At 38.6% G+C, this 15,983-nt stretch overlaps 1 protein-coding gene across 2 annotated transcripts; it reads left to right on the forward strand.

Moving 5' to 3' along the window:
* Positions 1 to 1,194: 1,194 nt before the first annotated feature.
* On the forward strand, positions 1,195 to 13,434 carry Ambn (ameloblastin). 2 transcript variants are annotated; one of them, XM_021163777.2, is made up of 11 exons: positions 1,195 to 1,209; positions 1,988 to 2,056; positions 4,465 to 4,530; positions 5,843 to 5,890; positions 6,754 to 6,864; positions 8,396 to 8,635; positions 9,633 to 9,671; positions 10,291 to 10,350; positions 10,450 to 10,494; positions 10,865 to 10,909; positions 12,904 to 13,434. In XM_021163777.2, exons 1-11 carry the CDS (start codon positions 1,195 to 1,197, stop codon positions 13,432 to 13,434), a joined length of 1,269 nt encoding a protein of 422 aa, XP_021019436.1. The 2 variants fall into 2 exon arrangements, with proteins under 2 accessions (XP_021019436.1, XP_021019437.1); XM_021163778.2 differs by having other exon boundaries at positions 8,441 to 8,635.
* The last annotated feature ends 2,549 nt before the right edge of the window (positions 13,435 to 15,983 follow it).

Below are 15,983 nucleotides of genomic sequence, written 5' to 3' on the forward strand. Positions count from 1 at the left end.
CAACCTATGTCTTCGGGGAGCAGGATTAAGCTTCTTAAATAACATTATTTGAAGCTATTAGGTCTGCAGTTGGGTATGAAGGTGTCTTTCTCCCAAAATACCAGCTTCCTCAATGTTCCCTATAATTGGCGCAATCTCTACTTTCCAGAAGAGTCTACTGAGTCATCCCTTCTTCAGAAACTGGTCGTAAATGGATATCCACGTACAAAATCATACCCTAGGATAGACGTAGAGGGCAGAGGTGCTCTGTCTATATCCATAACGCTCTTATCTGCTCATGGAGCAAAGCCCAGCCATGTTGAAGTATACTTTTTAAGTGACCCAGAGAGACCTTATTAATCTGGCTTGACACTGATGCCTAGCAACTGAATGTCTAAAGAGTACAGGTAGAGTTGTGACCTTAGATTTGTTTGGTTCCAGTAGAATATTCTTAATTATTTTATCTCCCCACAAAGAACATGCATCAAAGATTTTCCATCATTCTTGCAGAGGAGCCAACTTAAATTTCTTTTTATTTTTAAATTGGTTATCTCTAGACAACTATGCTTAGATGAAAATACCTAGGAAACTCAGAAAGGAAAAAAAAAGGTACAAAATCTTCAACATCTGGTCTACATTCTCATATTCCATAACAAACCCTGGAGATAATTTGGTGTTTCCCTCGGGGGTATATGTGTGTTGGTGGGGTGGGGTGGGGTGGTGGTAGAAGATTTCTTTTACTACAATAAACATGAGGGTCAGAATCTTGGGAGTGCTGGCATTGGGTCACTAGCTTTATCTGCAGATAAACATTTTCACAAAACAGATAATGGCTTGTTTTCTACCTTTTACATATATTTCCCGAAGCTCACCAAAATGATTGTCTTCAAAGCCCATGTCCATTATCCCCTTACTGTGTTCCCTGCAATCAGCTCTCAGAATAAATACAGGGGCTGGGTTACAATTTAAAATAATGAGAGCCTGCAGGCCCAATGTCCTCACATGCAATACAAGGGTGTGGACTAATTGCAGGAGCACAATTTTTTTTCCTGCATTTGCCTCACTTTGATTGGTGGATTGGCGCTTTAAATAAAGGTTTCTGATCTTTCCAGAATGAGAGATACAGAGAGAGCCCCAGGAACAGTCCAGAAAAAAATTAATCTTCTTTTCTTAGAACTGTTTTGATTGGCATCATCAGGCCTGGGAGCACAGTGAATGTCAGCATCTAAGGTAAAATGTGATTTTATCATTTCCATGTGTTTGCTGTAAATTCTCTTTTCCTATCTCCAGATAACCTTTACAAAGAAGATTTATCTTCATTTATCACAAGATGCTGAATAACAGCTTATTTCAACCATTAGAATATTCCAGAAAATATATTACCATTAACCTAAGAAAATAAACTTATTTGTATGACTTTTTATAACTATGTTTGTGACTATTAGTGATGGTGCTAATTTATAAAAGTAAAGAGGATAAGCACACCTGCTGATCAGATCTGCTTCCATTCGAGAGTGAACTGACAAAATGCATCTCAAGGTTATTCATTTTTAGGAAGGAAAATCACTATCCAAGCAGATAAATACACTCAACTTTAACTTGAAGGCTGAGTCTTGACATGGTTCTGTGTTATGACCCAAGCATAGGTTGTATTTCAAATTCTGAGTTTAAACAAAGAATACAATTCTGTAAATGGTGACTGAAGGACGCATTTTATGAAGCAAAGCATAGCATTTAAGGAATATTCCTGGAGGTTGTTCTTAAACATTCATTCAAATTGCAGCTTCATAAAAATAAGTACTCAGATCCATAGCTTAGCTGCTCGTCACTCCATTCTGAGAGCCACTGGTTTAGCAGCATTTCGCTTTTGCATTTTAGCACTTTTGCATTTTTGAGTTTTTTAACCTGATTGTCTTTGGAAGAACAGCCACACACTCTTAGAAATATACTTTGACCACTATGAATGCAATTTTGCCTGAGGTAATTTTCCAACCCAACTGTGTTTTAGATTCCACTTTTCAAAATGAAGGGCCTGATCCTGTTCCTGTCCCTAGTGAAAATGAGCCTCGCCGTGCCGGTAAGTCCTTCCCTTACCAGGGATCTCAGGCTCCTGCATCTGACTACAACAACCCCAGAGACACTCTGTCCTGACACTTCAGGCATGCATTCACTCAATTTGTAGCTCCCAGTGAGTCAGTGGTCACAGTGGCTACATGTCAGCCTTATCATCAAAAGGGGATAAGTAAATATAATTTTTCTACTCCAAACAACAATTTGGAATATTTCAAAGGCAAATTTTATGTCTTATGTCACTCTTTTAACAGGTAGAAGACTACTACAGCATCCTAGTTTTCATCATGTTTTATTATCAAGTCCTTGCTAGCACTATGAAATCGAAATCAAAAGGAAAAATATCTCTTGGGGGGAGGAGTATATGTCTCTTTATATTAGCAACATTATCACATGGCTATAAACTGTAGTTCCAGTTAAAGCTAGTAATTAGCTGGCACATTTAGCTGTTCTACTACCCAACAAGAATTTTTAAATGAAAGAAAAATGGAGGCAGGCTCCCTAACTTGCCTTTGGATGATAACTGAGACTGGGGTCCACTTCAGCCATCAATCATCAATCTAAAACATTGGCACTCTTTGAATATACAGTGATCCACACGTTAGTAATTTAGAGTCACCCTGAGCAATGGGGAAATCACGTGTTTCCTAAGTGACTGCCTGTCAGATCAGGTGTCTCTGCTTTTAATTTTCCATAGGGAATGTATCCTCTGTCTATTCACATCCATGTAAAAAAATGTTCCTCTTTAACTGGTGACTTGAAGCAGATAGAAATCAGACTACCTTGCCCTGTAGTTAGAGTACTCCAAAATGTGGAACTGGGGCACTTACCAACAAAGGTCAAGGAGGCTGTGCTCTCATAATACCCCGAAAATCTGAACATCCTCCTGTTACACACACTGACATGCACATATGCACAGAGGCACACACAATCAGTCTCCTTGTCTACACAGCTCATCTTTTTCTCTACCAGAAGTGTTTGATGCACATTTTTAGTGCATTTCCTTTAACACATACCCACAATGAATTGTTTAGAAAATTTTGCACTGTAATTAAGAAAATGGAGTACTTGCATAAAAAAATTAAGGGTTAAAAAAAAAAGTACAGAGTGTAATACCTTAGCCTCTTACTCCTGAAGGATAATGGCCCCACTGTTCCATACTTGAGGGATGGATGGATAGGCAGGCAGACAGGTACTTTCAGTATAAATGAAGGAAATTACAATACTAACACAACATAAATGAGGATATCCATGAAATCAGAGAATTCTCAAGATCCAATTTTCTAGTAGGTAGAGTAGCTTATAATTGATCCAGCACATTGGAAGCTGGAAATATTGTGAATTAGAAGCCAGTTTTAGCTACATAACAAGTTCATACCCAGCCTGAGCTAATTACCAAGACCATATTTAAAATAAATGAGTCATTTTTATTTGAAATTTAAAAATCTAATTTCTCTAATTCTATTCTTCCAGTCTCCACTCACCCTCACACACTGGTATTTGTGCTTATTAACATATGAAAAATTAAAAGATGCTTAGAAAGAGAAGTATTTTATAATTTTGAAAAGCTATTTAGAAATATGTTTGTGCTTCACAACAGCATCCTACTTAGTACAAGAATACTTTTTATTTAAGGAAAGATACCCACTATATGATCTGAACAATTTAAATATATAATTTTATTATTTGTATTTATGCACATGTGTGTGTACATATGGGTATGTGCACATAAGTGTACATCCCCAAAGGTGTCAGAGGCATCAAACCCCCTGGGAGCTGTCATTACAGATGGTTATGAGCCACCTGACATGGATGCTAGGAACCAAACCCAGGACCTCTGGAAGAGCAACAGGGGCTGTTAATGGTGTACCATAAGTCCAGCCCTGATCTAAAAAAATTAGAGATCCACAAGCTTAAACTTAAAATAATCATTAAATAATAGCACATAAGACTTGTTAAAACCTCTTAAATGGGAAGCAAGATAGGTTCTGTATATGATTTTTCTCAATGAATAACCTCATACCATATCCCATAACCAAAAGCACACCCATATATAAAAAGCACAAGGAAATTCAACCCCTTTGCTTTTACATGTGATCATATTTATGACTATAAAAATCTTGTGTTTTCTTCCCTTCCTTTAATTCTCATTGTAAATGTTTCCTTTTAAAGCAACATAAAACTAAGATAAACATACACAAAAAAGCTGATGTGAGAGAAAAATTACTAAGTATAATAATTCCTCCAGATAACTTTAATTCTTCATTCTATCTGAAAATCCAAGTCATCTGAATAATAAACCAATATGGCAGCCTCTCCACTTGACATTTCATTCTGCAGTGACCTCCTACTCCAAACATACATTTAGAGAAGTTTCTCAATAAAGAACTCAAGATCATTCATATTTCCATTTAGGCATTTCCTCAACAACCTGGGGCTCAAGGCATGGCACCTCCTGGCATGGCTAGTTTGAGCCTTGAGGTATGTATCATCAGAGGCATTTGTGTGTGTGTGTGTGTGTGTGTGTGTGTGTGTGTGTGTGTGTGTGTGTGTGTGTGATTTCTATACTAGCATGTCCCTGATTGTAGATAAGCATGATGCTTTGTTTCTCAGTTTTCCTATTCCAGAAATCTTTGACTATCATTCGGAAGAATTCTAAAATTGTTAATGACGTTCACTACAACTTTATCTCATGATTCTACTTCATTTTTAAATTCAGAGATATTTTAAGTTTTAGGACATTCATATGTGAATTCATTCACATTTGATTCATATGTGAATCACAGTAACTGTAACAATTAATAATATATATATATAAACTATTTTCTGTGTTGAAACCCATTATTCTGTGTTTGGAAACAGCTTACATTTAGTTCTGTTGCTTATATCTTAGATGATAAAGTCTCATGACATAAACACACTTGGACACACTTTAGCTTTCTAAAACAAAGTGTTATCAGTATCAGTAACATGACTTTACAATTGCTCCTGTACAGGTTGCTTTTTTTTTTTAACTGCAGATCCCATAAATAATGCATTTTTTGTTTTGAAAACCACAGTGAAATAGGAAGATTTTATAACGAAGAAGCTAATGGAAACACAGATAAATTTCACAGTTTTTCACAAGGTCAGGCAAGATTTCATCTGAGTGCAATCAGTACATGTGTGGGCCAGATAGTTATTTCACATAGAAGCTAATTTCATTTAGGTGGTGGTTTTTCTCTCAGCTTTTAGCTCAAATTCAATACAAGCAACATTCTTTTCCATTTAAAAAGTAAATCTAGGCCAGGTGTTCACCTATAATCCCAACATCCAGGGAGACTGAAGAGAGAAGGAGGATCGAGATTTGGAGACCAACATGGACTGTCCAAGGAGACCCATCTCAGAAGGAAGGAAAGAGGAAAGGAAGGAGAGAAGGGAGACAGGCAGGAAGGGAAGAAGGAAGGAAAAAGAAATTTAAGTGAAGGAAAAAGAACGGGCTGATAAAGCAATAGTCTTACAACTGTCCATGTATTGTATTTGAAGGAACTGTTTTCCTATGTCTCAGTGTGACACCAGATTAACTAGTATTTTCCCATTTAATCAATGACAAAAGCAAATGTACTGTTTTCAGACTGAACATGACAAAGCTAGATTTTACATTTCTTTCTTTCCGTAACAATTTGTGTCTACTTTAGCTCTATTCAAGTTGCCTTACCCCAAGACTTGTATTGATATTAAATGTCATGAGAACTCAGTTGTGTCAAATGGACATCTAACATATGTTAGAGCATTAACCCACTTTTTCTTATAGACAATGAGACAGTTGGGAAGCTTGCAGGGACTCAACGCACTTTCTCAGGTAACTATAGGAGATGAATGAGATCTTCATAAACACTTTTTAAAATATTTATTACAGCATTGATAGTTTGTGGTTATGACAGCAATAGTAGTATAGTTTCTAGAATTTACTTATTAATAGGTAAATACCTAAACACTGAGAGAAGAAATGAGTGATTAAGAAAGCCTTAAACAGCCAGGCGTGGTGGCACATGCCTTTAATCTCATCACTCGGGAGGCAGAGGCAGGCAGATTTCGGAGTTCGAGGCCAGCCTGGTCTACAAAGTGAGTTCCAGGACAGCCAGGGCTATACAGAGAGACCCTGTCTCAAAAAAAAAAATCCTTAAGCAAAATAAAGTGTGATGGTCAAGCATGAGCCCCACTCCAGTAACCCCAGTCTTTGGGAGACTGAGGCAGGAAGAATGGTTTGAGTTCGCAGTCAGCCTGGGCTACACAGTTAATATCAAAAGACACATTTTAGTAATATTAGTATGTGCTGGCAGATGAAAGTAGAAATAATATAGCCAGTACTCAGGAGCTGATGCACAAAGAATGCAAATTCAAGGCCAAGCTGGGGACATGCAAAGTATAAGCCTTCCTCAGAACACCAACAAAATAAGCGATCGGAATATATACATTGAGTTACCTTAAGTAAAATAAAATTACTTATTACACTAATAATTTTGTTAAGTGGTCCCAAACACAAATTCCTAGAGTGATAAATCACCACCAAGTTTATGGTATATTGTGACACGCCCAAAACATAATTTAATTTTGTTGGAAGGGAGAATTGGCTTACCATTCCACACAAACCTGCATCACTTTTGCTTTTGGTTGCTATCTCACAATCCTGAAATGTATGTATGCTTTCTTTGTCTCTGTCAGTATTCTAGACTTGGCTTTGGAAAAGCACTTAATAGTTTATGGTTGCACGGACTCCTCCCACCGCATAACTCTTTCCCATGGATAGGACCAAGGGAACATGAAACCCAGCAGGTAAGCTAATTGCATCCATGTGTTCAAACTCAAGGTTTAAGACCTTTTCCTACTTTTGTTATTACAATAGCAGCAAACACAAATTAGTAATTGACCAAAAATTCCCCTAACACCAAATAAATCAAGTCCTATAACTCCTGTTACTTAGGGAATATTTTTATTTTAAATTTGTAATTTATTTCAAATATCCTCTGAAAGAAGAGACCTACAGTAAAGATATCAGGAATAACGATGAACCTCAAAAATAAAAACAGACTATACTCTGGATAACTTTCATTTTAATCAACATTTCCTAATTACGTAAAGACTAATTTCAAATGACAATAATCATCCTGATTGAAAACACAATGAGCCAAACAGGGACCAATATATTAATCTTTCAACTATTATTAATTAGATTCCTAATAAGTATATTATCCAAACTGTGGTCTGGGGTGGGGGGAGAGACACGAAAATAAGGACATGTTAGAATGGCTAAAAGGCTCATGGAATTTCCAACTGATGGGACATATTTCAAGGTGCTAATAGTGAGGTAGAAGTAATGGACAGCATAGGAGCTGACACATGAGCAATGGCTGAAGATGAAAGGCAGAGCCAAGTTAATATGAGACTTCCATACCCGTTCCAGGAGTATGCAGTTAACATACAGATAATATGCAGCCAATCACAAGTAACTGGTAAAAAACAAAACCCACAATAGTTTAACATTACTCTTAATTCTACATGGACTTGCATAACAGCATTATCTACAAGGCCACAATGACCATATGAATTGTGTTATTATTATTCCTTCACTTGATTGCTTCCAAAATAGATTTATGATGAAACATATAAGTATTTTGACTATCCTTTTAATAAATCACAAAATATTGTAAGTACTTATTACACTAATTCACATATCAGGTGTTTATTAGTAGCAATAATAATTTGTGAAATACCAAGGTATAAAATCTGTCAGTTGACTTAGGACAATCCCCCTTTTTTTTTTTTTTTTTTTTTTTTTTTTGCTTGTAATTTATTTTTCTATCCACATTACATCCCAATTGCTGTGCCCCTTCCTACTCTGTTCCCTGTCCCACCCTTACAAATCCCTCCCACAATTACTCCCTCCCCTTCTCAGAAAAGAGGAAGCCCCCCTTGGATACCACCCAACCCTGGGACATCCAAGCAAGACCAAGCATTTCCTCTCCCATTGACAAGTTCATATAAGCCAGTAAGAAAGTGGCGAGATAAAGATACATGCAGGTAGTGGTAGTTACCCAGAGGGAATGAGTCACACCCCCAAAGAGTGCAGGTGTCGAGATTTCCGCACCCCATGAAACAATGGTCCCAACAAAGGTAGAGAGGTAAGTATGTTTAAAACTTTCTCAAATACTTTCTCTGAAGTATCACCTCTGCCTCCTGTGTAAACTCTGCTTTAAGACTACTCCCTTCCAAACAGCAAGCCTCCAAGTACTTTGCTGTAGAAATTCTAGGCACTGTGGTTCAATGAACCATCTCTTTCTGACATTCTTTTCAAATTTCTCTACAGTATGAATATTCTTTGCCTGTGCATCCCCCACCTCTCCCATCACAGCCATCCTTGCAGCCTCACCAGCCAGGACTGAAACCCTTCCTCCAGCCCACTGCTGCAACCGGTGTCCAGGTCACACCCCAGAAGCCAGGGCCTCAGCCTCCAATGCACCCTGGACAGCTGCCCTTGCAGGAAGGAGAGCTGATAGCACCAGATGAGCCGCAGGTGGCACCGTCAGAAAACCCACCAACACCTGAGGTAATTCTTTGTAGCCCACCTAAGTTACTTCTTTAAAATCAGATCAGGATCACCCACTAACACAATGAAACAAAAACCAACTGGTAGGACATACTTAAATAATCACATCTCTCAGACCTAACATGCTAAAAAATGAACACTTTAATATTCTTTCATGAGACATAAATATCTATCTCAATCTTTTGCCATCAGAGATGCCAGGTTGCAAAAGATCTGCACCTCTAACCTTGGCTTAATTAAACCATTCCTTGGGAATAGGACACCTCAGAGAAGTCCAGGCTCACTACCTGGGGGTTTTCGGTGTTTTCGGTACAGTGATTGTGTCCTCTGCAGATAAAATACAGCTATGCAAAATTACCTTGTAATATTGTAAGGAAAAGAACAATGGACAGAAAAAGGAAGGTGCTATGTAACTCTCAATACTATGTGGCATGCATTTAATATTCCCTCATATCATCCTGACTACACCCTATAAAGAAAACATTATGAACCCTTTTAAGCCCAAGAAGATGCCAGGCTTCGGACACGCCTTTAATCCCGGGACTAGATCACAGGCAAAGACAAGAGGACCTTTGAGGTCAAAGTGAGCCTGATCTATAGATCGAATTCCAGGATATCCAGGACTACACAGAGAAACCCTGACTTTTAAAAAAAGAAAATCAATAAATAAATAAACCTAAGCTTTGAGAGGCTACAAAAATTTCCAAGGATTACACTAATAGCCGAGTCAAAATTGAAACCACTCAAGTATGTGCCAACTCCAAACCTCATTACCATTCACTCTATAAGGTAGAACAAACTCAAGATAGACATTATCATCTCCCTGTCATTCACTTGAGCCATGTCAATATAAGACAACTTTAAAAGAATAGGTTATCCCAAGACTTAGAGAATAAGACAGAGAGACATCTTAAACTGCTCTATTATAATCACAAACTAGAGGTGTACTCAGTTTGTCTGTTTTGAGTGACAGTTTTAATATTTCTTCATGGCACAGGTACCAATAATGGATTTTGCTGATCCACAATTTCCAACTGTAAGTACAGATTTCAATAAGGTTCTATCCTGGAGGAAAAATATATATGTGTCTATATTTCAAAGAGTTTGAGTGAATTTTCTTCTTTTCTTATTTACCTATAGGTATAGAGTATTTCTGAGTTTCTTTTTCTAAATATTAAGTGCTAAGTTTTCACACTAATCAATCAAAAAAATGTGTTCCTGGAACTCTTAAAAGTCCCTCAGTGTGTGCATATCATGTGTGTTCTTTTGTGATTGGGTTATGGAAGCCCACATTCTGTCAAAAGCATCAGGATGATATCCTCCAGATGCATCTATTTGCCTAAGAATTTCATGAATTCATTGTTTTTAATTGCCAGACCTGTGTCTCTAGTTGCATATGTAGCAGAGGATGGCCTGTCAGCCATCAATGGGAGGAGAGGCCCTTGGTATTGCGAAGATCATATGCCCCAATACAGGGGAATACTAGGGCCAGGAAGTGGGAGTGGGTGGGTTGGGGAGCAGGGCGAGGGGTGAGGGTAGAGGGGGCTTTGGGGATATCATTTGAAATATAAATGAAGAAAATATCTAATAAAAGAAAGTCCGTCCGTGGAGGTTTGCCTGTGTTGACTGCCTCTTCTGCGTTCCACCTCTTAAAGGTGTTCCAGATCGCCCGTTCAATATCTCGGGGACCAATGGCACACAACAAAGCATCTGCTGTAAGTGTCTGCTTTCTACATCCACATCTGTGTTTGAAACTACTTAAAAGGTTGATCTTGGGGAGGTTCACTTTTTTATAACTATTTTGTTCTGCTCAGTTTTACCCAGGAATGTTTTACATGTCTTATGGAGCAAACCAATTGGTAAGTCCACATTCTGTCAAAAGCAGCAGTTAAAAATCAATAGCATCTTGAGGGCTAAAAACTATAGAATCCATACCTAACACAAGATATTCCAAATATATAATCCATAAATACCTACAGTCATGATTTACATAGTAAAGTGGCACACTTTCTAATTGCAGAATTCCAATCAGACACAAACACAATCGCATTAAAGAAAAGGTTAATTTTAAATCTGTTAAATTGGCTCTATTTACTCAATAATAGTCAACTCTGTACTCTGCTCTGGACACAGAACTATTGAGTCCTAAGAGGATACTGAGTGGCTTTTGATATTGTCTTGAGTAGATGGCTTGAGTTCATACAGTGACGCACTGTTTCTTTTGAACAGAATGCTCCTGCCAGAATTGGCTTCATGAGTTCAGAAGAAATGCCTGTGAGTACTACCTTCTAACACTTCTTAAAACAATGGCCAGGGAGAACAGCTGCTGTCTACCAGAGGCAATGACTGTGAAAGAACCTAAAGGATTATTAGACTTCAATTCCTCTATTCTAAAACTGACAGCTCAATTCTGAAGCAATATCAAAAGATTTAAAACACTTCAGAGCTGAGAATGGTGGTGATGCACAGAATTCCAGCCCTCAGGATGTGGAGGCAAGAAGATCAAGAAGAGTTCAAAGCCAGCCCCTTGACTTCATGAGACCCTGACTCAAAAATAATTGCTTTTTCATCACATTTTCTAATCATTTGTTCCTGAGTGGTGGCTATTTTTGAGCCCAGGATTTTTGTTCTACTCCTCGTATGTGAACAGAAGAGTCACCCCTCCAAGAGAAGTCAGTAGAGTGAACCACAAATCCTTCAAAGTGAAAAGGATGTGTGGTTCATACAGATATCTCTTACCTTTTAGGACTATTTAGCTCCCCCCTCCCATGTACCTATAGAATTCTAAAACTTAATGTATTTCTTTTGCTGCCATGACCATGGGAGGCATAATCTAGGACTATTTATACTTGAGCAGAGCTGTGTGATTTTGTCATTGTTTTGACTTATTTTAAATCTCAATTTTAATTTTTCCATTACATTTATTGTGCTTTTCATAAAAAAAATTACAAAATATTTTGAGAGAGAGACAAAACATACTTAGATTAACTAATAAGAGGGTAATGATCATTCATCTTGAATATTTAATTTCAGCAAGTTGTGTTGGTATTATTTATATAAAATACTCTTTCCTCCTACTTGGCTTTTCCCTAGGCTTCAGCCTTGATGCCATCTCTAGAAATGGCTCCGTGAACTTCTGAACTGAGTTATCCTACTTTTCTTCCTCTTTCCTTCTAATAACAACAGGGTTGTTACCCTTATCCTATGAATGGGGCATTCTTCACAGGGAACCTATTTTCCAACTTAGTAGATTGTTAAGCCCCACAGCATGTTGTGTGTGTCCGGCACACAGAAACCACTAACAAGTGTGAGATGTTACTCTTCTTTTACTGGTAGCATGTATGTACATGTTTTAATTCAATAGTTATTGATTTGATATAGTTTAGCTACATTTTGCACCCTGACAGATGTAACTAGTAGCCATTTTTGGGAGAAAGGGTCAAGTTGTTGAGGGTCTAGAGAAATTTTTCTTTTTCTTATGCTTTGTTTTTAAAAAAGAAAGAAGGGGGAGATGGGAGGAGAGGGAGAGAGGAGGAAGAACTGGAAACAGGAAAGGAAAAGGAGGGAGGGGAGGAAAGAGACAGAAGGGAGGAGAAAAGGGTGGAAGGAGAGGAAGAGGGCAGAGGGAGGGAGGAGACACAGGTGGGGATAAGGGAAAGAGGAGAGGGAATGGAGAGGGGAAAGAAAGGAAAGGAAAGGAAAGGAAAGGAAAGGAAAGGAAAGGAAAGGAAAGGAAAGGAAAGGAAAGGAAAGGAAAGGAAAGGAAAGGAAAGGAAAGGAAAGGAAAGGAAAGGAAAGGAAAGGAAAGGGCTAGGAAGAAGAGAAGGGGGAAAGGAAAATGAGAAAGAGGAGGAAACAGAACGGGGGACATAAAAGATAGATGGAGGGAAAGAGTTAAAACTCATACATATTTGAGGGATACTGAAAACATGTCCCCAGACATTCCTCCTCGACCAAGGCATAACGAAGCTTGTGTTTTGTTTCATGATGGTAGAGCCCTTTTCAACTGCTTACTGTTTTCTTAACTATGGCAGAGTAGTAGTAGAGACCTGCCTTTCCTGAAAGAGACCTTCTCCTACCCAGATAAGTGGAGAATCCTCTCCCCTATACTTCAAAGCCAGTTCTATAAGAAGTGTGTTTCGACAAAGCAGTCAGCCAACTCGCTGTTGTGTTAGTATTTATAGCTTCTCAGTGAATATAATTATGTACAATTGTATGGAATGAATAACACACAGTAATTGTGTCGCTGGTGGATGTTTGTTTTCCAGGGAGAAAGAGGAAGTCCCATGGCCTATGGAACTCTGTTCCCAAGATTTGGAGGCTTCAGGCAAACCCTTAGGAGACTGAATCAGAATTCACCCAAGGGAGGAGACTTTACTGTGGAAGTAGATTCCCCAGTGTCTGTTACCAAAGGCCCTGAAAAAGGAGAAGGTCCAGAAGGCTCTCCACTGCAAGAGGCCAACCCAGGCAAACGGGAAAACCCTGCTCTCCTTTCACAAATGGCACCTGGGGCCCATGCAGGACTTCTTGCTTTCCCCAATGACCACATCCCCAGTATGGCAAGGGGTCCTGCAGGGCAAAGACTCCTTGGAGTCACCCCTGCAGCTGCAGACCCACTGATCACCCCTGAATTAGCAGAAGTTTATGAAACCTATGGTGCTGATGTTACCACACCCCTGGGTGATGGAGAAGCAACCATGGATATCACCATGTCCCCAGACACTCAGCAGCCACTGATACCTGGAAACAAAGTGCACCAGCCCCAGGTGCACAACGCATGGCGTTTCCAAGAGCCCTGATAACCTTGACATAGCAGCTACTTTGTGTATGCACAAGCTTTCCAGCTTTGTCCCCATAGTACCTTGTTGCTAAAACACTTACTACCCTTCCGCAGTGAAGGTGTTAAGAGCACTAAGCATATATTAATAAATACAAGTGGCTAGAAATAGTGTAGGTCCCTTCTTGCTTCCATTCTTATCGAAATAAAATGTATCAACTGTCTCCGTGACTTAGAAATACTCTCAATGATATCAGAGCAAGTCTAAGTGTTAGCACTTGGTGGTAGAGCACGTAGCTGTCTTAGGCATTATAAAATTTCTCTTACTACATGACATTATTATGCCCAGGAAATGTGACACTGCTTCTTTCTCTACACAAAAGCACTTAGTTTCAGAATTCCAAAGTATTTCATTTAAACCTTATTAAATGGTGATTGGTGGAAAACCCTGACTGCTATTACTGGTTTCATATATTGGATTTAAAATTCTTATTTATAGAATATTTTATTTAATCTAGGAAAAGAAAAGGCAATTGGCCTATTTTAAATAAAGAATTTTTCTCACTGAAAATGTCAGGAATTGTATGCTTATTATTTATATGTATTTAAATAGTAAAGAAAAGCATACTCATCCCTTGTTTGCCACTCATTAACTTATTTATTTTATCCAAAGTTCTCTGAAGATTTACATAAGTCCTAAGCACTATGCAAGGTATAAGGTTTATGGTCTCATCCTTCAAAAATTAGAATGGACGCAACTGATAGGTATCACAGTAGTAACAAAACAGATGGTCTAAAGCAAGCTCAGTTACTGTACATACATTGTCTCACACTACTGCAAAAGATAAAAGTGTACTCAAGCCTACTATACATTACCAAAGTTCTATGAAAAGACCAGGTCCTGGTACCACGGAGAAGATGCTTCTGAGGGCCAGCCAGATGGCTCTGCAAGCAAAGACACATATCACCAGGCCGGATGACATGAGTTTGATCCCCAAGGACTCACATAGTGGAAAAAGAGAACTGACTCCCAAAAGTATCCTCTGACTGCCACATGTGTGTCAGGGCACATGCACACACATGCACACAAAATACATGTTAGTTTTTAAATTAGAGAGAGTAAGGCTTTTTGTCCAACCTAAGTGACATTAGAGGAGCAATGAAGGACCAGACACGTTTTCTTAGTAACATAAAGGTTTGCAGAATGAGGCCTCCAAGAGTAAGAAACTCAAGAGTCATTTGTATAGCAGTAACATAGGAAGTGGGATGTAGGAAACCACACAGGCTTACTACCAGGGACTAGCTGTGTACACATCAGAGCAGTCTGCCTGAAATAAGAGACTGTGAACCCAGTTTTAGACACCATTGAAAATGAGCCTCCTGCTCCTCTCTTTCCACTTTTACTAAGTTTTCTAACCCAGGTTTTGAACTCTATAAAATTAAATTCTACCCTATCCCCTGATCAGAATATGATCAAAGAAAAAAGAGCCTGAGATGTTTCCCAACCTAGAACACTTCAGGAATGTTAGGGAGCATGTTGTGACAATTTCCTGCCACTTCCTCTTCAGGCAGGGCTCTGTCCTCCCAAGCTTCATATACTGGGGTGGGAAAGATGCATAAGATAAAAATTAAGTTTTCCTTCTCAGTGACTGGTAAAGGTACAAGGGATGGAGAATGATTCCATGGGGACTAGCAGACACTTGCTGAAACTTACCACTGCAGACAATGCCTCTAAAAGAAGCATGAAAAGACATGTAATTGCATTTGAATTCTATTCTTGACATCATATCTTAAAATTTGTAAAACATTAGATATGAAATGTAATCTCTATATCTGCTCTTGATTCCTGTAACAGTGCTGCTCCACCCCAGGCTTAATGTTGGGATCGAGCTAAACACAGAGATAAATTGCTGAGTCACACATCCTTTTCATCTTTCCCAACTGACCCATTTGATAGAAAGAAGTCAGCACAATAGCAGCAGTAGCATCTAGAGGATAGATTTGTTCCCGTTATCTGATGCCGTTTTGCTTTTCCATCCACACTGCACACATAGTCCTCTGCTCCTTCCTTGTAATTCATAGCACTAGGGAGACCACATGTACTGTAAACATCAGATCATGGGTTCAAAGTTGCTTCTGCTATTAGTATGCTGGGTACTTAATAGTGGTAATATCTAAATCAATTTTTGTGAGAAAAAATATGTTGTTGAGTCCTTGAATGTCCTTTATCACTTCCACGTGGTCATTTCCAACACTGACTTGGTACAAACAAAATACCCACGGAAAGAGGCCAAATATCACTTGAAGGACGGCCATATTAACTATTGAGTTTCTTCATCCTGTTTTTTTCCTACTAGGCATTTACGTGAGAAAAAGGTGACTTCAAACTATATCCCACCCTGACAAGTTTACCTACCAACCTTTCTTCTAGACTCACCTCACCACTAATCTTTGATTTTATTCTTTTCAAATTCCCGACCAGGAGACAAATCTGGAATTTCCTGGATAAATATAATCCTGACTCTCAGATCATCTCCCTTGCCACACAAAACAGACGATCAGACACATCAT

Source organism: Mus caroli, unplaced genomic scaffold, assembly GCF_978045245.1.
Source record: "Mus caroli unplaced genomic scaffold, Mus_caroli_1 scaffold_4, whole genome shotgun sequence".
Taxonomy (NCBI): Eukaryota; Metazoa; Chordata; class Mammalia; order Rodentia; family Muridae; genus Mus; species Mus caroli.